Genomic DNA, 26,614 nt, shown 5'->3' on the forward strand with positions numbered 1-26,614 from the left:
CAGGTCATGGACTGGAGGATTCATAAGACCTTTTTTGGGTTTCTGTTTTTCTTCTGTAAAGGCTTGTTTAGAGGAGTTTGGTTGCAAAATGAAGCTGCTTAAAAAGTTATCCTCTTATTAAAATTATTTTTGAGTCATGTTAGTGCTAATAATTACCCACAGCTCTCAGCTAATGCTTTAGTGGTTTTCTTTTTACACAACTATAATTATATTTTAAACAACTAAACTTTTTAAGTAAAAAGTTGAACCTCTTCTTGACGAGGCTTATATGTCCTGCCTCCTGTCCGCAAAGACATAAGCTAAATAAATTAAGTATATCTTCACAATTACAAGGGCTGCATATGTAATCATGGTCTCAAAAGAAAGCTGAGACATGTGAGATTATTATGAGACGTTGTTTGTGTTTTTTCTTTGAAGTGGAGAAATGATCAGTAGATCTAAGGTGGACAGTGCTGGTCTCGTGGTTTTCTTACATTCCTAAATAGTTGCTTGGGGTTCGAACTGTGTTTGGTTTTGATGCCAGCTTGGTAGGGTGTTTTAGCTGAGTTTTGGTGTACTACATGTTAGGATTGCTGCTCTTCTATACTGCACGTATCTCATGTCCCCCCCCCCCCATATGAGGAGCTCTTGTCATTACAAGGTTAGTATGGGTTCAAGATTGCAAGGACTTGCATGCAAACTGTCTCAAACGAATGGGGCAAATTACTTTAAATCTGCAGCTAAATAAATAGTAATGACTTCGCCTCTCTGTCAGTTTGATAAATAAGCATCTAAAGACCACTTAATAAATAGCATGTGCTCCTCAGAAGTATGTAAATAGACGTCTGTTATCTACAGAAGCTCACTGTGGCTGTTCTTAGCATTGTGCGAAGTCACTGCATCGCACCATTAACTGGAATGTCAAACATCATGTGTGTAGCTCTCAGCCCTTTTGCAGTTGCCGCCACTCGAGCGTAGGATTAACACTTCAGATACACACTTACTCCACACACATTGTCCACCGGAGCCAGAGGTCAGAGTTGATCTTGCCCAAACACTGACAGGCGAGCTCCCTGAGGTGATTCTGAGGCACAAAGCTGTCATAGTCCACCATTTCAGCCTGGCAAGCGCAGAGCTGAAGGACAGATGATATTTGGTTATCTTGCACTTGGAATAAAACACCTCACGGCTTCCCTGTTTCTCCTGTAAACATTTTATGCTCCTTTTGTGTTGCTGTTCTGCCTATGCTGCCTCCTTTCAACAAAAGGGACAGAATGAGTGTTTTGTCTTTGTAGCCGTGTAATTTGTGGGGGTGAAATGTGTGATAAATCCGTTGCAGTTCCTCCCTCTGACAATGACAATCAAACATGTATTGCAGTAAAGGACACCCTCCCCCCTCTCAGTGCCAAACAGCCTCCTTCTCTGAAACTTGGCTGGGATTTGGAAACGGCCAGCCTTTTTGTGTCTGCTCAGCTCTTTTGGGTGTTTTGTGTGTCTCTTTGCACCGACACTGGCCTGGAATTAGGTCTCAGCAGCTCTCCTCAGTGAGCACAGAGTGTGACTCACAGTGATACCTCTCAGATGGGAGGAATTCTCTGTGATTACGACACTGCGGGCTGCAGCATTGCCACTAATTCACTCACTGAGGGGTGTCCTGTAAATCAGACGTCCCAGCGGCCCTGTTGTCGCCGCGGGGGAGCGAAGCCCCGGCCGGTGGCAGCTCAAGGACCAGCTGATGAACTCTGTGGCTTGCTGTCTTCACACTCAGCAAAACACTGTCACTGTCTTTATGGTTGGACTTTATACATGGATAGATTGCCTGTCAGAGAAGATCACACTTGGGACTGTGGGCTGACAGCATCAGGCTAACTGCCTGCTGAGCTGTTCTTCATTGTGGAGCAGTCACACAGAAAACTCAATCCAATACAATCCTCTTTTTCAAATACAGAGCCCTGCTACAGTGAGTAGCTGTTTCTATGTGCTGTAGTCTGATTTTATCTACCTCACAATACCTAACACATAAAGTATAAATGACAGTGTATTGGGGAAATGAAAGAAATTTAGTTTGTCATTGTCTGAAGCTATGCTAGGATGCTACCATGTTCTTAAACACAGTGTTTATGATGTTCTGGGGTTATGATATTTACCCTCTCCTCAGTTCATTCAGTAGGATGCTAACAGTTTAGCTCAACATCGGTGATGTGAATGCTGTTTTTACAGAGGTTTTAGCTAACTGCAACACTGACATGCAGCTGTGCTTAAAAGTTTGAAACTTTCAAACCTTTAGTATTTCTCCACAAATACCCCCCCCCCCCTCCCCTCCCCCACACACACACACACACACACACACATACACAAACACACATCCTGTTCAACTAAAGAAGCTTGACAAAAACATTAAATTAGGTCAATCCTGTATAATAGCTTAGAGGAATTTTTGTTAATTCCTCCTCAGTTCTGGGATGTTGTAATGGGTATTCTTACATGAGTTGCTCACTTCAGGTCCAGATTTTTAATTGGACAGAAATCAGGATTTAACTTGGGCATTCCAAAATATCAACTTTAGACTTCTTTAGCAAATTATTCTAAAAACAATAGTTCTAATTGTTTTCTGAAATTCCTCCTCAAGTTTTAGACCCAGTTTGTCTCAGAATGGTAAACCTTTGTGGGGTTGTATTTAAAGACGTGTTTGTTTCTGTAGCACTTACTGATATGTGCATGTCTGACTGAGGATTGGTGGAGTCCAACCTCTTTGCAGATGGCTTTGTTACCTTTTTCTATTGTTTTTTCATCTGAATGGCGAATGTATCTGCACCTATTTAGATTATAGCCACACTGGACTGTAAATTGTTTTCACCAGAATTTCTTTCTGGTCTGTTTGGAAACTCTTTAGATTAACGTACTTTAAGTACTTTGCTGCACTTTCACATCTCAGTGACACCGTTCAAGGTGTACACACCAGTTCTTGTTTTCAGCCATACACTTCCAGATAATATGTACTCATGCTAAAGTAGTGGGTTGAAAGTTTATGTGGTCACCGCCTGCATTTTTCTACCGAAAAGAGAGAAACTGAAATTCATTGCTTTGAGACTGAAATCATGGTCACCTTTGCCGGCCTTTTAAGAGTTTGTGGTTCAGCCAGGTTCGTGGCTCAAACCCAAGTCACACCACAGGAAAGCCAGCTATTCAGCAGCACGAGAAGTGTCATCGCTGAGGTTGCTAACAAATTACACCCTTCACTTGTGGAGAAAGCCGAGCTCTTGGCTGAGAGTGTGCTCTTGGCCAGGGTGAAGGGAAAACCGCTATGTGAGTGGAAGAAACGCTCCTGAAAGCAAAGTGACACCTGTCTCATATTCAGCGGTGTCTCTCTGTTGAAAAGGAAGACAGAGCAGCTGCTGTCAGGGCCAGAATGGGAGAGAAAGTTCTCAGCATACACCAGGGGACTAATATGATAAACTATGTCCTTCCTGGCAACTCGGCCCACACTGTATTTGATTAAGCAGAGTGCATTTGACAAGATTATTCAATTTTGTGCAGTGAGTATACATAATGTATAGATACAGGTTTAGCGAGTCAAGCTGCTGCATGTAGCTGCCAAAACACTAAGACATCAGCTGGGTTTCACCCTCTACTGTCAGTCCTCTTTTTCTTTTTTATGGTACAATTATTTGTTGACTGACTTACTTTAATTTTTCTAAGACTGTCTCAATACCTTGCTTTATTTTTGTCACACAAAATCATTATATTGTATAAAGTTTATGTGCCCTCCACTGGTTATTTACAGGGTTGTGTCTAGAAAAGTTTTTTTCTTGATTGAGAATAAGGAAAAAAGGAGAAAAAAGTTCATATTTTAGGAAATAACTGATCTGTGTCAAAACTTGGCAAGATGATGATGTATAAATGCCATGTTTTGATCAAGAAAACGGTTGTGTGGATGTAGAACCACATAGAAGTATGTCACATGCTGCATTCACTTGTACTTGGACATCTGAGGTTTACCCAGGGATGGGTCAGATGTTTACACTAAACATATGTGAGAATTTCATTGTCAATTCTTGGGGTAGCACTTGTGGGGAAGAGGGAGATTATGCATTGAGTTGTACAGATCCAGTGAAAATGACTGACACTGGAGAATTTCAAGTTCATTATTATAAAAAAAATCTAAAGAATTAATCAGAATATCTCATTATAATATCTAAGGCTTTTGGAGAAAAAGGAGAAAACAAAACATGTACTCAGGAAACAATTATAAACATCTTTCACTGATTTAAACTTTAAGCAACACAATGAGCCTCCAGGTGTTTCAGGACTCTGGTCTCAGCGTAATCAATGTGAATTCACTCAAAGGGAGCAAACATTTGCAAAGTTCTGCTACTTTACTGGTTTACAACTACAGTTTAGACTTGAGTTAAACAAATGTTCTCATTAAACTCTCTTTTTATTGCTCCTTTACTAATGAAGTTGTTCATCTTCAGAGCTCAGAAGATTGAAGAAAGAACCAGAAGACATCATGTACTCACTTACTCCATTAAGTCTTTTTTAAGTGTCCATGGCTGCGAAATGCTTATTGGCCTGGTGACGGTTTTTCTTTTTATGCTACACCATTTGAAGTGATTTGCAGTTGGCAGAAAATCTTTGCAAAGAAAATGCTGAGATAATCTGCTGCTGACTGTTAACTGGACGCACAAGCTGAATTACATGGTAGACTATGAATTTCTCAGTTTATTTGTTTAATTTTAAATTACAAACAAGATAGATAGATGTATAGATGTATAGATGTATAGATAGATAGATAGATAGATAGATAGATAGATAGATAGATAGATAGATAGATAGATAGATAGATAGATAGATAGATAGATACCTTGGTCAATTCCTCTTTTGTGCATAATATGATAAAAAATATATGTTTAACAAGAGTAACAGAAATTTAAGTCCCCTCAGAATCAAATTTACAAGCTAACAAATTAATATGTGATCTGTCTATGCATGACTAGTTATGTTATACTTATCCTTGATATTCCAGAATTCAGCATTACCTGTAAATATATAAAACACATGGATCACTCATCCGGCACTTTAGTGGAGTTTACAAACTTTGTGTCCAATCAATTTTCTTTTATTCCTAATTTCAGCAGAGCTTCTGCAGTTTGTTGCTGACTGTGCTACTGAATGGGGTTGTTTCAGAAAGTGTTGGAGTCTGGGAAGCAAGGCAGGGACACAGACTGAGAAAATGCTGGCCAATGTAAGCAAGACCTTTATTTTTTTTTTTAAAGGGTCTTGATTACCCTGCCAGATTTTAGGGGTGGCCTGTGCCCTTTACCAGATCACATGTCTGGATCCATCCGTGCTACTGAGGCTTACCATTTTGAGATTTCTGGGCTAGCTGGGTGGACATTGGCAATTTGGGTTTTATTTAAACTGAAATCATGTAGAATACATGTAAGAAAATAACATTATGGGCAGTTTTTTTTTGAGAGAGAGAGATTTGAGCTTTTGTTGTTAAAAAAAAGCAAAACAACAAAGAAAACATGCTACAATCAGCTAATGTTTTATTATAATATAAATATGAATAATTTTAATTTTGTTCTGGAATGCACCGCACAGGTGGAAGCACATTATAATACAAGAACTTTAACTTAAATGACTTTTATTGTAATTAGACAAAACAAAACAAAAAAACAAACAAAAAACATATACAAGAACATTATAATTTTGTACAGTATTTTTTTATTTAATTATTTCAAACATCATCCCCATTGATATACAATAAATTAGTAGAATATTACATACATCAGCAGCAATAATTAATTTATTAACACTAATACCTGAAACTGACATTATAGTCTAATTCTGCCAGATCCATTTTTCAGACGGTCCCTAACTGGAGCAGGCAGGCTGAGTAGCTGATGCTGGATCGTGGAGCAGCAGCAGCTCCTCAGTCAGTCCGTCGCTGCAGTCCATCAGAGCAGCCGGTCGTCAACATCCTTACAATCTTCGTGGAGCTGTACCGCTATGTGGCTCTGAACTGACGGCGAGCGGTGCAGCCGCAGCTGGTTCACGACAGCGCTGCAAATTTGCATGGACATGAGGATATTTGCCAGCGTGATTTCTTCCAAAAGGCGGACCGGGAATCCTAACTGGCTTCGATTTTCACCGAGCAAATGAGAAAAGGTGGTGATGCAGCACACAAGAGAGCTTCTCTGTCAGTTGATAGGCAGCTAGCTAGCTAGAATTAGCCATGTATCCATGGCTTTTCAGCTGGCTTTGGATTTAAAAGCTCAGCTATTACGACCCAGTGAGACAGATAAAATGTCAGCGAGCAAAAACGCAAACTCGGAGATATTTTTATTGTTTTTACCCTAGTTTTTTTCTTGAACATTACCAGACACTGTATTTTATGCAGTCCGTTTTTCATGCTAGCCAGTGTTAGCTTGGTAAGTTAGCTCCGCTTCTTAGCTAACATTCTGTATCGGCTAATCAGCTCTCACAGACTGGCACTGTCAGAGAATGAAGTTGGTATTCTGTGTGTGGACACGCCAAAATATAGTAGCTCCACTCCGACGCGATGGAAACCTACACGATAAGAATTAAAAAGGCTTGGATAGTCTTTTTCAGTAGCACTGGTTTGGGATGACCCATCGGGCGTTAAAAGGACCGCTTATGTTGATGTTTTACTGGGCTGCTCTCTTGGTTTCCATCCGTCCTTCTCAGTCGCACTTGGAGTAGCGAAGTCAAACATTTAACCACTCGTTTTTTAACATAATAACTGGACTCTCTTTTTCAACCACATATTTAGTCGTTTAATAGAACTATTACAATTAAGCTCTTTCAGACCACCTATCTTCGGTTTACCACACAGCTGAATTATTATTCCAGTCATCTCCTATCTGTAGGAAAGTCGAGAGAATATAGACAGATCTCCCTCTTCTCGTTTATTTTTTATTTGATCATATGTGACACAGCAAGGATTGTTATACTGTACAACAGTGAAATGAAAGCTCAGTTCTTTCTCCTGGCAGGTGATCCCAGTATCCGCAATGGACTGTTGATTCGTGATATTTCACAGCCTTTTGGTACCTTAAGCCTTTGGAAACGTTTAACACTTTTCTAATTTCTAGAAGAGTAAGGATAATTTAGTGTGAGTGAAAATTATTTTCAAAGCCCTTAAATTGGCTCATAAATGGGAGAGATGATTGTTTAATTTTTAATGTTTTGAATAGGTTTTGATAAATGACATACATTTTTCTGGAGTTGTCATCATGTTTGTCATTGTAAATTTGAGCTTTTAGGCTCAGAGGAAGTCTGTCAGCAGGTGATTCGTGAGATGATGTGAGTAGTTATAAGGTATAAGCTGCCAAGGTAGAAAATTACTACTACATAAACTGGCTATAAAGGGTATCAGTGCTTGTGTCCTGATGGAACACAGCTCTGGGAAACTGTCTGTGGAAGATTGCGTTTTTGAGACGAGACTTTATTTTTTTTATTTTTGCTGGTGGTGCATAGACACATGGTGGTAAATCTCTGCCAACTAATGGGTTTTAATGGTGGGTTTTATGTGTCTTTTTCCAGATTGGTCATGACCTTTTTCCTGTCGACTAGTCACTCCTTCACTGAGGGACCTCGACACTGTTTTGTTTCCAGACTTACCAACACCGGGATGAGATAATAAAGTCGGCCAGCCGGCGCATGCTGCTACAACACCATCTGTGGCACCTGTAAACCCCACCCCCAGTTTACATTCATATCAACGGTCAAACTATGACAACGCCGACTCTACTGCCACTGTCGGGCCGCAGGATACCCACACTGTCGCCGGGCGCCTCCTCCTTCCCGCACCACAGGGCAACGCTGAGGCTGTCAGAGAAGTTCATCCTCCTCCTTATTCTGAGTGCCTTCATCACTTTATGTTTCGGGGCCTTCTTTTTCCTCCCGGACAATTCCAAGCACAAGCGCTTTGACCTGGGCTTGGAGGACGTGCTCATTCCTCATATTGACTCACCCAAAGAGGGCAAGCATGCTGCAGGACAGGCGGTCATACATGGAGAAGGAGGATTTGACGAGCACAGACACAAGTAAGGGCTAAAAGAAAGCATTGTTTGGTCTGCTAATGAGTATTTGTCCAGTTTATTTTCCTCTCCGACTTTGCAGGACATGTACATGACAGCTGGTCTGCTTGCTCTGTTTTATTGTATTCTGCAGTGAAAGCCATGGCTATGGAGGTTTGGAGTGTGTCACACACTCCACTGAACATTTAGATACACGTCAGCACAGGTGTTGCCTCCTTCCTGTTGTCCCCCACTCCTTTTGTGCAGCTGGGTCCGCTCTTAAATACTCCCACCCCTTTGTGTTTCCCTCGGGTGTAATTGTTTAACTTCTTTTAACAACAGAAATTCTATGACTTTGGCCCGGTTTTGTCAAACTGTCCTGCAGGCAGAACTCTGTGAACTTGAGGAGCTGGAACACAGACGGTTTGAAATGCTTTAGTAATTACTTAAACAGGCTTGGAGATTACAGCCCGCCTTCAGCAAAATTATAATAATTTTTTTTTGCAGCCATCTTTACCGTTTGGTTTGTCCAGACTCTGTACCTTGATGGTGGCCTTTTTGAATTAAATGATTTTTCTCTGGTTATTTAAAAAGTCGTGTGACATTTTGAATCCACTGTGCTGAACAAATGTATTACTCTTTAAAACGTTTCTCCTTGATGACTAGAGACTTAGTTTCAAAAAAGTATTTTAAAGTTGCGTTTATGTTTTAACCCTTAAAACTCCAAGCCATTTTTTAAAATTACAAGTAGATCTTTAACCCTTTTAAGTGTAATCCACATTCAGATGTCATTTTGTCAGGACAGACTCAGTTGTCAGATTATGAGGTTATATGATGTAAAATGAATGTATTAATAGATATAACACCATAAAGGCAAAACAAAACAACAAAAGAGTGAAATAACAGTAGAAATAACACACAGATCAACAGTGACCAGGCTTTTTCTCATCTGCATATTATTCTCTTAAGTCTTGGTTTTCAGGAAGAAAGAAATGTTGGCATCAAAACAAACATATTACAAAAAAAATTATTTTAAGTGCCATGAATCACCTTAAATATTTTATGGTCATTTGAAAACTTGCCAAACATTATCGTGAAAATAGTGTTTTTTATTGGAAAGGTCGTCTCCATCCAGGTGAAATTAGTTTTTCCTGAGTGTTTTTGCCGAGGTGTTAAAAGCAATTTCTGAAACATTTTCACAGTGGAGAGCACTGAGTGCTGCTTCCTCATTCCCTGTGGTGCTTTTTTTCTTATTTGCATTCTGCAAGCCTTTTAGGACTCTGGGATGTCGACTTGCTTAAAAATGCTTATTTATTGGTGTCCAGCAAATCAGTCAGACCAGACAGGGTTGGGCTCAAGATGTTCTGTGTTTTATTGTAGGAATTGGAGTGCATTTTTAAAAGGAAGTTGTTGGAGGTTTAAGATTCTCTAGCTTTTACAGGAGTGGCTGATTATAGCAAGGATGGAGGGAGAGAAAAGGACTCAGTGATGGAATGAATGAAATGAAAAATACTTTAATCCCAGACGGGAATTTTTGTGATATGTATGCAATGCAAAATTGCAGCGATGCAATGAAGGACAATTTGTAGCACATGATTATGTGGGGTGTCTGTTTATACATATATATATATATATATATATATATGTTTTTACATCCAGAGAGCTTGTTATGTTTCTGTTTTTGTTGCTGCCTCTTTTGCTGGCATAGAGGTGCATCAACTCTGACCCCACCCTCTGTCATGCTGGCTCTGTACATTCACTTGTGACACTGATGTGCATAGAAGGGGAATTACTTTGGCTTGAAAAAACATCTCTGAAAAGGTTAATTGTCCCATAAGTGAGTCACGCCCACAGTATCCTCCCTATGATTCTATTGGATGATTGCTTTCTCTGAATATGTCCTTATTAACTTTAAAAGAATCAGAAAAAGCTGTTTACATGGTGGCGTCTCATTCAGAGTAAGGTCTGTTGGGTTTGTATCTGAACATTGCTTTGCTTGTTAACGTAGCCAAAGTCTTTTTCTCATTTTGAATGAACTGTTGCAGATTTTGGCTTTTGTGGTGTTTTTGTATGAAAGATGTGCTAATATGTTTTGGTTCTTTCTCAGTGTGCGCCATCAGGTAGCAGAGTGTACAACATGAAATGAAATTGGCAGGATTTGAACTATTTAATACTTGTATGTAATAATTATATATAAACTTTGTCATCTGTGTTTGTAGATTTCCCAAAGTTTATTGCAGATAATGTGCACAGTTTTTAATAACTGATACAATTGTTTTAAAAAAAATATAACAACATGAGCTCCATGTTTGTCCAGTTACATTTAATCATCATATTCCATGTTGTAGTAATACTGGGTTTTTAGCTGGAAGACTGTTCCTAACTTTTGGAAGTTGGGTATCCACAGTAAAACATCGTATTCAACCTTATAAAGTAATTATGTGCTATGTTTTCTCTAAATGCCAGCTAATGGTGATGCATTCAGTTTTCTTTTTGGTATTGTTCCCTTAGCTGTTGGTTTGTCTTGATTATTTACTCCAGAGGGCCAGGGTTCAAACGGCCCCCTGGAAAATGAGGTGTGCTAGAATTTAAAGAGACCCTCAGGAACAAAACAGACTTGTAGTAATTCCACCTTTGTTTAGCCACAGCTAACCCCACAGAAGCACTGGTTTGTTCAGCAATCCATCCTGTTAACATTCTTTAAAAACCATCTGAGAATGGAACCGTAATTATAAAAGTAATCCAGTTTCTTGTGTGGTAATCCATCTGTTTTTGTGAAGGGAATGTAAGTCATTTCATTCATGTCATTAGGATTGTATTTACATTCTAATCACAAAACATTGTTTTCATTATTTCAGCTCATATAAACACTCTTACACTATCTCTGTTGTAATCATGTTTATTAACTAAACATCCTGTTATAGCATGTTTGAATTTTTTTTTTCCTGGACCGTGTATTTCTAAGCTTCTCGATAGATTTAACCTGTTAAGTCTTCGTAGTAAAGATTTTATTGGCTTTTTGTCTCACGTTCACCCAACATGATCTTACAGACAGTTGTGTGGGTTAAACTGCTTTTTCTGAACTCTCCTGTGATTTAAAGACTAACACACCTGAGACACATTTCAGTGACAGGCTAGAAATTCATTAACCTTTTAGCATTTTGGCAACACGAAGTCCATAATGCTTCACTCTCAGGAGCTGCTCATTGCTCTACTGTTGTGAATGCATATTTATGCATTCCCTTTAGAAATGATCTCTATTCAACATCATGTCCAGCTTAAAAGCTGTTATTTTGGCTGTCAGTCAGCCTAAAAGCTATTTTACGTCTTCACTTAACTCCAGTGCTGTGCTCCAGTCCAGTTTCTTAAAAGAAATGTTCAATACTCTTTGTCTCCGTCACATCTGATTGCATCATAGCTTCACATTTACACATTTTGACAGCATTGACTTAACTGCGTGCTTTGTGGATTAGGCTTGATTGAGGCATTTGGTCAGGCAAGGTGTATGCATTCTGCATTGATGATGCTTTTTACAGAAGTTTCACAGGTTTGGTGGTGCAAATAAAACTGCTTCTAACTAGGACCCAGCAAACTCTGGAGACCTATGTGGTCATCTGTGGTATTAGATAGGTGCAACATACAGTTCAGCTTTTTAATAGAACTCTTTATTATGAAGTTATTGTTAAAATTGAGATGGAGGAAACCATGCATAAGGTACATTGAAATAAACATCCTCAGATAGCTGTCTGGAGTATTAGAAATATCATGAACTCTGTCAAGCATGACTTATTTTAAGGCCTTTTGTTTTGGTCTCCACCAGGAGAGACAGGAGCTTAACTCTTCATCTGTGAAGGAGGCAATAGGACTGAGGAATTAATCAGATATTTATTAAAGGCTTTGGCCTCCAACAATTCTTAAACAGGATAATAAAAAGTTATTCTCTTTTGCTATGATGCTTATTAACCTTGTTTTTAAATATACAAAGCACCTCTTTTTTTACATTATTAATTTTTGTCCTCTCCCCAAAAGCCTATTAAAAACAAAGTCTTTAAAAAATGTATATATATTAATTCAGATTTTTGCCATAGTTGTCTGTCCTTGTGGGCTGGAGGACAGTGATACTTCCAACAGAATGGCTCCATGGAGGTACAGTAGATGCATAGGAAAAGTCATCTTTATGATCTGACCCATGAACAGAAGTATTTCTGTGGGCAGGAATGACCTTTTGTACTGTTTCTGACATTACTGCCAGTTAAAATTCATAAGAACAAAGTGTTACTCCTACTCTAAAACATTAGCTTTCACATTTAGCTAGTGACCCACATTTTAAGTGTGTGCTTGCTTGTATGTGGTGAAAAGCAATTGCCAAGCAAGTCATGGAAAATTTTAAGGCATCCAATAGTTAAAAAAAATGAAGAAGCCCAACCTTTTCCCACTCCATCCCTCTCATAATCGATTTTAGAGCCGTGACCAAGGGTTACAACTTATTGCTTTGCCAGTTATTGTTGGTGTTGCGCGAGTAATGTTTTTTTTTTTTTTTAAAGTGTGTGAGTATAAATCAGCATCACAGACCAGCGGATCAAATGTAAAGCTTAAGCCAACATAAAAGAGCACTTGTTCATCGCATTTAGTTTGATATTAGATATCATTTTGCAAAGTAAATCTAGTCTGGCTGTGTGTGTGTGTGTGTGTATATCTCCAGGTGTAACAATCTCTGCTCTATTAAAGAAAACAACTTCTACATTGAGCTCACTCCATCTCACACACACTGTTGCTTGGCCGGCTCAGCCAGGACAGTAGGAATTTGGGCGATCTGATGATTTTATGAGGGATCGTAATTTGGCCATAAGATCTGCTTGTGACACAAATAGAAGTTCATATAATATATCTATGGGAACACTACACAATTTGTAAAACCTATTTTATAAATAGAAAATGGCGTCATCGAAGACCATAATTTCCTGCAGGAAGTGTTGTCGAGTTTACCTGTAGGTCGCTGCTGTTGCTTGTTGCTTAAGTTAATGTTTCCTTTGCTTTGTCGTTACTCTGCTTAATCTGGTAATGAATTAATTTACATTACAGTTGGCTGAGCTAAAATGAGAGATGGTGTAGGTTTCCTCCTGAGAGCTTAGGTAGATTTTGTGCCCCCTGGCATATTCTAAAGCTACTTTTCCATATTTTAAAGAGTTTCTCTTCCTGAATGTAAACATTTATTAAATTACAGTGATAGAGAATTAGTCCTCATTAGCATCCGAGTCCACACTGGTGGTGTACATGCGCTTTGTTTTTGTGTGTGTGTGTGAAAGAGAGACTAGAATCAGGTGTGTGTTATATAATTCGGTGTTTGAAGGCCAGTTAAACCATACCAGAATTAACTCTAAAAACAGGCCATTTTTATGGAGCACTCATTGACCTTTTTTATTTTATTTTTTAAACTTCTGAAAAGACCACCTGTGTGGCACAACAACCATCCAGAATCATGTTGACTTTTCTTTTGAGTAAAGGATGAGTTGTTTTGATCGCCCTGCTTTGTTGTTTACGGTTTGTCAAGTTGAATATTTGCAGTTTTAGCTGCTAAAATGGAGCGTTAGAGTACACTCCCATCATTACATTTCTAGCTGCAACAAGGACTTGGAAAGTAAATTTTTGTATCATCCTAGTGGAGCTTTATACTTTCAAAAACAGTGCCCACAGCTATGGCTTCTCACTTTTTGGCAGGGTATTGATTTGCAACTCAGATGCCTGCAGATTGTAACTGGAGAGAGTAGAAACTTTGAAACGAACAAGACCTTGTGAACAGATGCTGGTGAATTAAAAGAGATTTTTTTTTTGTTTGTTTTACAACAGAATTGCTGAGTTTAGACTTTAGTTTTAAATGCTTGTTCAAGAGTCTGACAGTGAGTTTTTAAACTTAGCTGTGTTGGTTTCAGCATATATCCAGGAGATATCTGTGCATGCTGAGTGAGAGATCCAATAGAAATCAATCATTCAGATTCATGTTCTTAGTAATTTCATAAAGACTCATCTTAATTAATTTGTCTGGTGTCAAAAGATATCATCTCATACAGTCACTATCAGAGTGAAGAGCCAGCAGAATTAGTGTGTGTGAGAACATGTATTGAACATTTTCTCCTCATTAACACTGCTGCTTTTTTCCCTATCAGATCAGCTTTCTGTGTATCTCATTTCCTGTCCTTTCTCTTGTTTTATTTCCATCTTGTTCCTGTGATCATAATGCCATTCTCTCTGGAACACAGCTGCAGCCTCTCAGATTGGCCCAAGAGGTCTCTGTGTATGAGAGAGAGGCCATGTCTTTGTGTAGTAGAAGCTGCTTTCAACTTTTTATTTATGTGTTTTCATGCCAGTGAATACAGTTAAGTACACATGAGTGAGAAAAGCTTCTGTTGGAGCATTAAGGTCAATGTAATGGCTTTCATTTGGGGAGGCAGTGGACAGCACAGGTTAGAAAAAGACCCTCCAATGAGCCAGTTTACGCAGGGCTGGGCAATATATTGAGATTTTCAAATATATCGAGACTTTATCAGACACAATATAGAAGGAGGGAATATCGTTTATGTCGAGATAGCTTGTTTTGAGTTTAAAGCACAATTTCTTTTGCATTTTGCACAGCTGTTTTTTGTTATGGTCATTTAAAAATATTTTTAATGTATTTTGTTTAAGGAGCATTGAATTAAATATAAAGGTACTTTAATTTCAGTCAGCTATTTTAATGCACATGTGCTGCTGAACCTTAATAAAAGTATATATATAGTATTATATATATAGTATTTAGCACTAAAGGTTGTAAATTAGAGCCGTCTCTTTGGTTACTTGACGAAAAAAAATAAATAAAAAAATAAAGATATATATTGTATATCGTGATTCAGGTAAAATATCGAGATATAAGATTTGGTTCATATCAAATCTGGGAGCAATCAGATCATTTTAAATAATCTGAATTTGCTCGTCTACATACACACTTCTAAAATGCGATGTTTGGTAAATCTAGACCAGGATTACCAAACTATTATTGAATTTCTTCCGTACGTATGTGCATAGTGACGCAACCTCTTTTTTTTTAAACATCCAGTCCTTATTTAAGATGTTGGCTCCTGTGCTCTTAGCCATAGCTGCTAATATGTGAGCTAATAAACTACTAAATAGACTAAATGTGAACTCTTTACTTCTGTTATACTCTGACTTCCTGCTGCTGCACGCCATCCTAATTTCTTTTTTGTTCTGCTTACGTTGTGACAGAAGAAACAGAAATGACGGGGTCACTTCTGTCTCTTTAATTAAAAATGTCAAAAAGTGATGCAGTTTTTTTTCGTTTCCTTTCTTCCTTTTTTTTTTTTTTTTTGCACAGATGTAAAAATACAAAATCAGATATACGGGTCACTGAGACATCACAGCACAGAGGAGAAATGATCAGACTTTTGATTTGCATGTAAATGGGCTAAATGTAATGGAATAATTTATATTTGTGAGTAATGTGGCCATCAGGATGTGTTTCAGTACTACAGCTTTCTTGGATTAAAATAAAAAGCTGGGAGAACAATTAAAATAATAAAAAACAAATAGGAGGTTACAGTACCGTCTGACCAAAGCTCTCCTCCTTCTGCTAATGCAGTTTGGTCATATTTTATAGGTTTTTAAACTAATCAGGCATCTATTGGAGTTGTACAAGTAAACACTTGGATAGTGTTTGGTGATGTAATTAAATTTTAATGTTTGAACTTTTCTGCTGCTGGGCTGAAGATACCAGGTTTTATTTAATTTTATTTTTTTTGTAAGAGTCGGAATAAATGAATGTCTATGAAATTTCAACAAATGATCCATGTGGCAAAGCTGATTTTCTGCTTTCCTTCAGGGGTTTCTGGACTCGGTTACATGTTGAAGTTCAGGTGGCAGCGCACAAATCAGTTGCTGCTGAAATTAAAATAAGCGTTTAGTGCCAGTAATTTAATTGTTATTGATCAACATCTAAGCCAGCAGAATATATTTGTTAAATAATTGATTTTTTTATATCTACACAGCCTTCTTAAAGGTCACAGAATAGCCAGCCAGTGAGAACATAAACCTCTGATTTTACCCGCCTTAATTTTTACTCTAACATATTTATCGCTTATTGTAATGCACATTTGGTCATATTACATATTTGAATGTCTTTTTTCTTAGAGGTAGATCTGCTGTGAAAAAATGGTGCCATTAAAATAAGTGTAAATCATATTTGTGTACATAGAATAAGTTTATAGAAATCTGTTTATTGTAGAATAAATAATCTTTTTTTAATCTAAGAACGCTATAAAGTTTACTCAAGTTTTCCGCTGCTTTCTTTCAACAGTAGACTTGATTGTAAACTGTAACTATATATGTATATATGTATATATGTGTATATATATATATATATATATATATATATATATATATGTATATATATATATATATATATATATATATATATAGTTATGTGTGTGTGTGTGTGTGTGTGTGTGTGTGTGTGTGTGTGTGTGTGTGTGTGTGAATATAATAGGAAAGAATAATCCAGTTTAAAATGGAGCAGGTGCAGACATATCAGTTTACTAGCGTTATATCCACAAGGTCAAGTGTTCTAATACATCCATGTAGTGGGGCAATTTATTATCTGTGGTTTGTTACGAGGTCATCTTATAACAACATGGTGGCAGTTATCCATCACAAAAGCAGATTCAGAGGTCATGTTTTGGCAGAAAAGAAGGCGGTGCAAAACAGCATGACAAAAAAAAATGCTCTATATTTTTCTCCATAACCAAAACACTTTAGACTCTGATGGAGACAATCAGATGGTATCTTTGCTGCTCATTTAGTAGTGGCACAATCTATTTTAGATAGATTATTTTTCCTTTAAGAATAGGTAGAAGAAGGTGGATAAGTATAAGAATACCATCACATTTAATTGTAATAAAATGGAAAAGTCTAGATAAAAACCTTTTCTCCCACCATTACCATACGTAACAGGATTACATCTAATGTAATAATTATCAGTCAGTGCTTGAATGTGATCTCACAGGGACACATTTCAGCTGTGATTATGATCAGGAAAATGATTTATTATTAATTCTTGGACATTTTATGGTAATCTTGTAGTCATATGAAACTGAGTACTACCTGTTGCACTAACATCAGTAACAGTCTGTCAGCAGGTGTATCTTTGAAAGCTGTTAATTGCAGTTGCTCAGGCAAAGCTTTGGGGAACATATCCATCTGTGGGGATCTTCAGTATGATGAGAATAAAGAAGTAATTAGATTATATTTGTTTATTTGATTAAATTGTAGCATACTATTTGGACTTACTGATGCTTTATGAAGGATGAATGACAGAAGCTTATTTGGAGTTTAGGTTTACAGATTTATTGTCTTCACATTACTCCTGCTGCTGTTTTGTCCATTTCACTCAGCTTGTTAAATCATGCAGCTTCAGGCTCTTCATGATGTGAAAAATTGGACATATAGAAAAAGGCAAAGGTTAAAATTTTAGCTCAGTTATGGGTGACAGAGTCCACATGAAGTCAGGCTGGTACACTCATCAGCTCTTTGAAGAAAACCACAGGCTTGCGACAGATAAAAAGTTAATTAAAATAAAAACTACATTATTTTAATTACAAAAACTGACATCAGTCATGGTTGTTAGCATGACTGTGTGTGACAGATGTAGAAATGCCTGTTTTTCTGGCATCATTTGGGCTTTGAAACTACCCACTGATCATCCAGAGAGGCTTGGAACGCAGGCGATCTCTCTAGATTTCAGAGAGTAATTGCAGATTTTGAGAGGCGTAACGGAGCAAAGCGATACGTAATGAATCACTGCTCCGAGTGAAATTACTTTTCAAGAAGAGGCATCTCTACCATAGAGGAAGGAAACTGCATGGGCAGCAGTTTGATATTCGTCAACACTGGCTGCTTCTACACATTTTCTTACTTCATGTGAAGTTTGTGTAACAATAACTTAAGGCAAATCCTGATTTCCATGAATATTAATAATTTGATTTGGTCCCTGCAGCTCAGGAGATTGAATTTGTGCCCTGCAGAAATGAGTAAAGGAAGGAGATAGATGGCAACGAAAGATTGATGCAATGCAGTTGAAAGAATAAGTAAGCAAGCTCAAACTATATTATTCTTGGAGCTGGTTCCATGTTTGTGTGTGTTTTGGTTTGTATCTGAAACATGAGTTGTGCCCACTGGGAAAGTGCCTTTCTCTGTCTCCCGTTTATCATCTCTCTGGAGTGCAGCAGTTTTGACAAGACCTATTTTGAAAGTCAGAGAAAAGAAAAAGTGCAACACTTGGTTGGATTGGCTCACATGAATGCTGCACAGTAGCCTCTTAGTGACATGAGAACAAGAGGAGATGGAGCCCAAGAAATGAGACCAAATCAAAATTGGAACTGTACAGAAAGTAGAGGGCTCAGAGTCTTCAGGGACAATGTGACCACAGTTAACTGCAAAGTTTCTCACCAAATCACATTGCTGCCAAACACAGAAGCTGCAGCTCTGCTCCACAATGCCCTCCTCTCAGTCAAAGCAACTGGATCAAAGTCAGATCCGTCAACAGGTAAGTAAACCCTAACCTTCCAGTTTTCATTGCTTGAATTTTGTGTTTGGGGAATTTTTCTCTTTCTGTTTGTTTGACATTGTGGGGCACTGTAGATTTACTAGAATGCAACAGAAAAAGAAAAACATTTTTAACTATGTAGGCGTCTGAAAAGTGTTGAACAGCATTGTGATCAGATGTGTTTGAACGAACAGTTTTTATGCAGAAGGTGTTAGAGAAAATACAAAGTGGAAATTCTCCTTGCATCACCTTCGACCGGAGTGGCAGAGGCTGCGGATGCTTAATAACTCATCTCTTACCACCTGTAGGCCTCGCTTCAGAATGAGTGGATCATTAAGAATGTAGCTCACCAAAGATACAGGGTTGAACATTATTCATCACCTTCTTTTCTGCCATTAAATCAATCTAACAACCAGGTTTACAGATTTTTATTCCATAGCCACCAGTTTTTACTTCCTGTCTTTGGTGTGGATGGATTACTCAGCTGGCCATGATGTAGGTCAGGAGAGCTCAGGGTCTCATGGCTGCAGCTGTAGGACTAGGACCTCCATGGTGTCTTTTTCTGGTTTTAAGGGACCTAGATATTCTTCTTTGGGCCAGATGTACAAACATTTGTTATTGCCTTTTTCTACATTTGAACTAGTGTGTACAAAGGAAGAATCTGGTGAGAGACTTTCAAATAAAACCCATATCCTCTTCTGCCTGATTATTGAGTGCATTTGGTTAAAAAAGGCTCTTTTTTTTACATTTGTTGCATTCATTATGCAGCTGACTATAAAATCTAGTCATTCATGATGAGAAATGAGGGGGAAATCAGGTGTATGATTGCGATTTAAGCTCAAGCATACAAAGAAAAAGATGTGTACTAACAGCTTTGTAAATTAGGTGAAAGAATGCCTATGGACAGTTTTTTGCATCGTGTGCCAACAGTTTCAGCCATGAAACTACACACAAGTTTAAATGTCAGGCCCCTGGAGCATTCAGATTGAAACCACGATGCAGTGGCATCTAAACGAATTGTGATTATAAGACGGAGCTGATGCATACATGGTCAACAACGTACAAGCTTCAATCGCCGTTTATACGGGGATGTGACCTCTGAGTTTTCAAACGTTCCATGTCAACATCATGGTCATAAAAACTCAGTGGTTTCAGGAATTGGATGAAAACAGCAAAAATATTTCTTCCTATTTTGAAAACTGACCAGATTCTGCATGTTTAGAGTTTTCGACCTCCTGCTCTGCTCTTCTTTTCTGTGCAGCTTGATCCTACTTTTGTCACCAATGGAAATGTTAGCTTGTGTGAGTATATGAGTAGAAAACATCTGGTGGAATCAGAAGTATGAGTAACTGCAGCTGGAGTCTGACGTAATCCTGGGATAAGACAGAGATAAGATTCTTTTATTTACTTTAGAATTAAAACCATATATTGATGTCGAGCTTTAGCATGGAGTGAAAATCGATTAATATACTGTGTAAATCTGCTTATCTACAATATTTGAAGAAAAACACATTAGCAGTCCCACCTGTCAGCATTTATTTCCTTTTCTTTTTGGCTGCCTGGTAGACATGTCAGCATGTGGCACATAAACTAGAAAAAGGAAATAGCATTAGAGTTTATTCACCCAAAACAACATTTTATTTTCATTCCTTTCGGGCTTTGACGCTGATTATTCCTTAATGCTGTATAGCATTAAACCTGCTGTACAGTGAAACCGTAGCACAACCTGCATATCAATCACATACCTCTGGGGAAACAGGACAAGGAAAGTGTGTCTGATGCTTCATGTTGACAGCAGCTCATTACAAACACAGTTTTGGCTACTTTGCAAAACATCGTAGGAGTCTCATGGTTTGTTTGGGCCACCTGGAGCTATACATGTCCACTTTAAACTGAGTTCGCTGTTCTTAGATGGATTGATTTGCCTTTTTTATTGCCAAGAGGGGAAATTAGGGTTGTTAATCACAAGCATTAAGACAAACTGATGCTTGTATATTTTACAAGTCATTCCACAAGAACAGTGCAAATTGGACTTAGATAAACTAAAGTGTTAAAATACCAACCTGTTGCAATTAAACAGGTAACAGGGTTGTGAATTTAGCTCTAAGTCATGTGTTCCTATCTTCCTTGGGGACCCCCTTCATGCAAATAATAAAAAGCCCCCCCCCCCCCCCCCCCCCCCCCCCCCCCCCCCCCTTTGGACCCCCTGCCCCACCCCATGCTGTAACCGTGCTTGGTTTCAAAAGTGAGATTCTCACTATAAATAATGTATTCTGGCTAAGTCCTGTCCTTTGATAAAGCCAAAGTTAAATTAACAAGATATATCGTCATGTTTTTCTTAAAATGTGTGGACATTCATTGCAACAGCCTTGGAAGTTCAAAGCCTCAGGGACCCGCTTTGGTTGGGAACCATTGCTCTAAGTGACCATCACTCTACATACTGAATGATATAGACAGCATGTGACACGCGTGAGGTTCAGAATTATTATATACTACTGAAAAAGACTGCAGTGATGACATTCCCTGATATTCATGCTCATGTGGATCACACCATTGGTTTTATGGGGGGAGGATCATTTGTGTAACAAGGTTGAAGAGTTAGTCAAGTACAGAACTAAATAATGTTATTTCAATAAAAAATGGTCAATTTGTTTTAAAAAAGCATTGCTAGCAAAAATGTACAAATATTTATTGTAATATAAAAATGTATGGACCTTTTTAAAAATGATTTTATTTTATTGTCCGTGCGCACTTTTATTGATTTATTTGACATGACAAAATAGGATGTCAAATAAAAATTTTTTTTAATAATTTTTCATTAAAATAAAAAAAATGTGTTTTACTCTGAATTAAATAATACATTTCAGTTTGTGATACTTAAATATAGATTTTTGGAGACCCAATAGACAAAATACAGCCAAAAAGATCAGAAGGACTTAAATTGTACTAATTTCATGGAGTGACACACAAATCAACAAAATAAAATGTACAAATCCTCCACATAAAAAATCATTTTTATGATTTTATAAGATATGGAAATGTCCATAAAGTGTGAAGTTTAAAGTATAGTGTAGGTAAGTATGAAAACAATGTGAAACCCCCCATGTGGGGAAAAAAAATTAAATAGCCCTGTACAAAATGAGCGGTTTAAGACGTATAAGTGCTTTCTGGCTCAGAGGTTCTTAACAGGAAGCAAACTCTTTCCATTTGTGTCTTTTCTTGATTCCTCCTCACACTCTGGTAAAAGCATCCTGGATCAAGACTGTGAAAAGCTGCCCATGTCTACTTCTGCAATGCAGGAAAAATCCCTTTGGACTTCCCCTTTAAATGACTTCTATAGTAATGTGTGGAACAAAAAAACAGTTTCTTTTTTCAATCTATTATTATTTTTTTTATGAATTTTTATTTGGTTGTGTCATTTTTAGTTTTTTTTTATCAATACCAAGATCTGCTTATTGATTCCTCCTGCTACTTCCAAGTTTTGTGCTGTCACCATTAGCCCTGCAGTCTTACCACCATGAATAAATGAGCCAGTTAAGTAATTAAGACTTTACTTGCAATCTGTGACCTCTGTATATATGTGTGTTTTTTTTTGCTGTGGTAACATCTTATGTAGCCTGTAGCCTTGTTCCCACAGCTTCAAACAAACCTTACTCTTGATACCCCCACCAGGCAGACAACTGCTGCTTCCCTCCAGTTACCATGGAAAGGATGATGTCTCTAAACATTAAATACAAACGACTTGAGAGAATAACAAAGTGATTTCTGGCAGCCTGACTTGACAGAGGCAGCTAATCAGGGAGTTGGGGCTTTGCTGGTTTTGCTCAGATTTTGGGGGATGTGTGTGAGAGGAGTAAATTTAAATAAGAAAATGTTATGCACAAGATACAGCACAGTCACCTGTTTGCGCAATAGCTTTGGTCCACGCTTGTCTCAGTCAGTGTAATTGATTCAGGCAGCTGTTGATGTGCACTTAATTGCATATTTTAAACTTTGATGAGACTCCAGGGAAATCCTGAGAAATGCCAGGGAATGTGAGAATGGCTCCGGTAAGGAAAGAGTTGATGCGATAAAAGCTAGAAGAAGGGGAAAGTATGGTTGGGGGGTGTGAACTAAGACTTTTCTCTGAATGGGGACTGATTATTCTCTCTGCTGTTGGGAGACTGGATGTACATAACAGAATGAACAGTCATTAGAGATAATGGAATTTTCTTTTGTAACATATTTACATACATTGTAAAGATGAGGATATTAGCCATCTGACATCAGCATCATCTGAACATTTAAAGGATTGTTGCTCATGGTCAACTCTCAGCGCCATGGTAAATGGCGAGCAGACTTTAACCCTCTTGGATATAGAGGAATTCAGGTCAATCCTGAAAGTAGACCCTCCACCACTGCTGTGGTGACTATGCTGTGCATGTCAGAGAATAAGAGAAGGGATTTGTACTATATTCTTATTGATGTCAAAGTATGCGTTGCCATCAAGCTTAACTTGGTGTAACGGGTAATGTCTTTCTATGCTAGTCAATGTTATAAGAAGCACTTCTGAACTTTAGCAGATTTTTTGTGATGCACACCCTAACTGTCTTTCTGCACTTTATTCTATAACAAGAGCTGCTGTAACAAGTGAATTTCTCCACTGTGAGATAATAAAGTCTAATCTAATCTAATCTAACGATGACTAATTCGGCGTTCATGTTGCATCCTACCTGAACTCTGAGCTCTCTTCAGACAGTTAAAGTCAGTCTGATGTAGACTCTTGGCTTATCTCTAGCTCTGACTTTCACTCTTTATTTCATCTCTTCCTTGGATAATGTCCTCTTGTGTTTCTCTGCTGAATCCGCCACAATATGTGTTCAAAATGGCTGGTGTTAATATTTAGAGTTTTTAGGTTGGAAAGTTACATAGTGCTACTTTAAATGGACTAAGAAATATATTTGTGTGAATTAAAAACAATTTATGTAAGATTAATGCAAACAGAATAACTCTGAGTTCTCCAGGTAAGAAACCCCCATCAGTAACTGTGGACCAGTGTCTAACGTCGTCAGTCCAGCTAGCCATGCCATGTCAGTAGGTGCTAGCATATATGAGGTAATTAGCCACCGCAGTGATGGCAGTGCTTCAAGGTGGCACAACACACAAAACACCTGCCAGGTTTGTCTATAGATGCCCTCACTATGCACAAAACCTGCAAGATTGCAGGCAAGAAAGATTGAAAGACCTTGAAATGAAGGAAATATGCATATAGTCACCAAAGCAATCCCAATCTGCTACGAGCAGAACTTGAATAAAATCCCCACACCGTAAATGCTGCATATTTGAACGTGCTCTCATCTCCATGCATTCACTTGCACAAGAGCACAGCAAGCGCCATGTTGATGTTACAAAATATGTTTTCTATCAATTAAAGTCTGACACGCTGAGATGCAGCATGAATATTTATGAGTTGTTTCCAGGGCGATGTTGTGTAACTTGGAAGCTGTTTATTTTGGTCTCGGTTGGCCCCACATCCGGTGTCATGTTGGAGTTATGAAATAGATTCTTGTTGTTTGAAGGATAATTAGAATAAAATGTTTGTTTTAAGTTTTTTTTTTTTATTATTTATGCTCTAATTCTCTTATCTTTTCTCATCTTTTCCTCTTTTCCTTATACATTATCTTTTTTTTTCTTTTTACCTTTTTTCTCAGAGACAGTCATAAATCAGTGACAGGCTTTTGTATATGCTGTCTCTGTTTCATATTGCTTTATTTTCCCTGATAACTTTCTCTCTACGTTTATACAGCTGGTCACTGCCTCCTTGTCCTTTTACTTCTAGACCTTTAACTCGCCTATATTCTCCTGTCTCCCTGCACTGACACACAATGTCTCTGTAACTGCAGTGATGCATGGACTGACATGCACACAGTGGTGCAAGTACTAGATATCAGACAGGTACGGTCACACTGAATAACCGTGCATACATATATGTCACTCTTGGGGTTCTGTCTTTATGTAAATGTCATTTCACAGGAGCAAACCCAAGTGTTTTTTTCCTGAGAGACTCATGATTTGTCCCTTGCCTGCACTTGTTCAGTAGTTTGACTCACCTTGCAACTTAAACATTAGTCTGCATAGTCAGGGACATTGTAAGGACTTTGGTATAGCATTCATTTAAATAGTTAAAAAAAAAACACCTGGCAACATCTGGATTTTGAATGATAAGACATCAAGTCCTGCATCAAATGACTCTTATTGTGGGTTTTTATTGGCTTCAGGTGCAGTTGTGACAAGAGTGGGCACAGCTTACCTTTTCTGTAAATAAATCTTTACCAACCGGAGTGTTTCTCATCAGGGCTCTGAAACTAACAGCAGAAATGCAAAAACCAAAAGATTCAAGATCCGTTTTACCGAGTGAAAGACAGCTGGCAGCCGAGTGTGTAGGGCCGACGTCTTTCATTCGAGACAATAACAATAAACCAATTACCTCAGAAAGTTGAGCTTATGAGAAACCTGTGGTCCAAACCAGCCTGCTGAATACTGGATACTGTGTAATCCCATCCCTTCATGTTGTCATAGATACAGTCTTGTTCCCTGAGAGGTAAACATAGTTTACTGGACCTAGAGGATTTAGAGTAAATGGCCGTTTACTAGCAAATGATTCGATCAGCTTGGTTCTCTGGGTGTTCCTAAGTTTTCAAAAAAGAAGAAAGCTAAAGAATTGTTAGTCTGATTATTTATACTCTTCAGCTTATATGAATACAGTCTGAAGGAGGCAGAAAGACTGACTACTGTGCTCTGTGTCGTGGACTGCTCTGTGTACAGGTCCTCTTCTTCTCAAATTGCCTCAGGTTTTACCATTTTCTCTTATCAGCGAGCTATACAATAAAGACATCTGCTGTGCTGCAGAGTGACTCACATCTCAGTCTGCTTCTCCGTTCATTCGTTCACCTGATCACCAGCACATACTGCATGGATGTACATGATCTGAGTGGGTAAGAACAGAGTCCATGCAGGCTAAGAGCAGGAACTTGTTAACCGATAGATAACCCATAGTGGGTTACACAACAAAAGCAGCATAAACACTTTGCTTAATCATGTTAATAACTGGTTTATGGTTTTCTCTCTATTTGCTCACCTTAAAGTTAACATTTTCTAGTTTTTTTAAGTAGTCCACACAGGAGTCTAGGAAATAAGAAATGTAAAACAAAAAAACTCTAAAAATCCATTTGTTTTAGATTGTTTTGCATTCTTATTCATTACCACATTACTTATAAGTTAGATATTTACATACTATAGATTCTTGTAGCAGTTAAGGGGAGTCAGAATTAAAGTCTGAATTAAAACTAATCCTGGGGAGAAAATCCTCTTCAGTTCTGTTTCTTCATGCTGCCCAGATTTGAAACTATCAATTGAACATTTTCACTGATATAGTTACTTTCATACTTACAATTATACATAATAGTTGCAGAATTACCATTATTTATATGTTGTAAATAAAAGGCATGATTATAAATGCCTTAAAATTTCATAGTAATGTCTCATTTATGCTGCTGCAGTTTGATTCCGAGCACAAAGAAATGTCCTCTGTATTGTTTTCTTCTCTCAGATGTTGCGTTAACTGTGGGGGGGCTTACAGCTGAGTCCACATGGGTCTCAGCAGGCCATCAGCTCCTCTGACATTAAATGACACAGAATATCATTAAAAACAAACTTGCATGTTTGCTCTTGGATGACAGTTACTTCCAAGTTTCCTATGTTGATTTTACATGGAAACTTGTAACATGTTTTTTTTTTTTTTTAACTTTGTTATACACCTGTCACATAAAGGTTCATAAATGTTTTTATATTCTCTGTGAAAAGGCCTTTTCAGTTTGATTTGTTTTAGTTTGTTTTTCTCAAGTTAGATCACGTCAATGCAGTTTGGTGTGTTTAGAACAAGCCGATGCAAGTAGAAAGATAATATTTAGGCTGATGTAAGCTGATCCTGTTGTAGTTGCTGGATTTTACAGCAAAGACC

At 38.0% G+C, this 26,614-nt stretch overlaps 1 protein-coding gene across 3 annotated transcripts in view; it reads left to right on the forward strand.

Annotated features, from left to right (window-relative positions):
- Positions 1 to 5,887: 5,887 nt before the first annotated feature.
- Positions 5,888 to 26,614, forward strand: part of man1a2 (mannosidase, alpha, class 1A, member 2) — a 127,114-nt gene continuing 106,387 nt past the window's right edge. The window contains exons 1-2 of one of the 3 annotated variants that reach the window (XM_042001643.1): positions 5,888 to 6,153; positions 7,552 to 8,054. In XM_042001643.1, the coding sequence (XP_041857577.1) occupies positions 7,741 to 8,054 (314 nt within the window). In that variant the 5' untranslated portion in view covers positions 5,888 to 6,153; positions 7,552 to 7,740. Of the gene's footprint in view, positions 6,154 to 6,181; positions 6,417 to 7,551; positions 8,055 to 26,614 lie in introns of those variants that run through there. The other 2 variants (XM_042001645.1, XM_042001644.1) reach the window with 2 other exon arrangements.

Source organism: Melanotaenia boesemani, chromosome 12 (assembly GCF_017639745.1).
Source record: "Melanotaenia boesemani isolate fMelBoe1 chromosome 12, fMelBoe1.pri, whole genome shotgun sequence".
NCBI lineage: Eukaryota > Metazoa > Chordata > Actinopteri > Atheriniformes > Melanotaeniidae > Melanotaenia > Melanotaenia boesemani.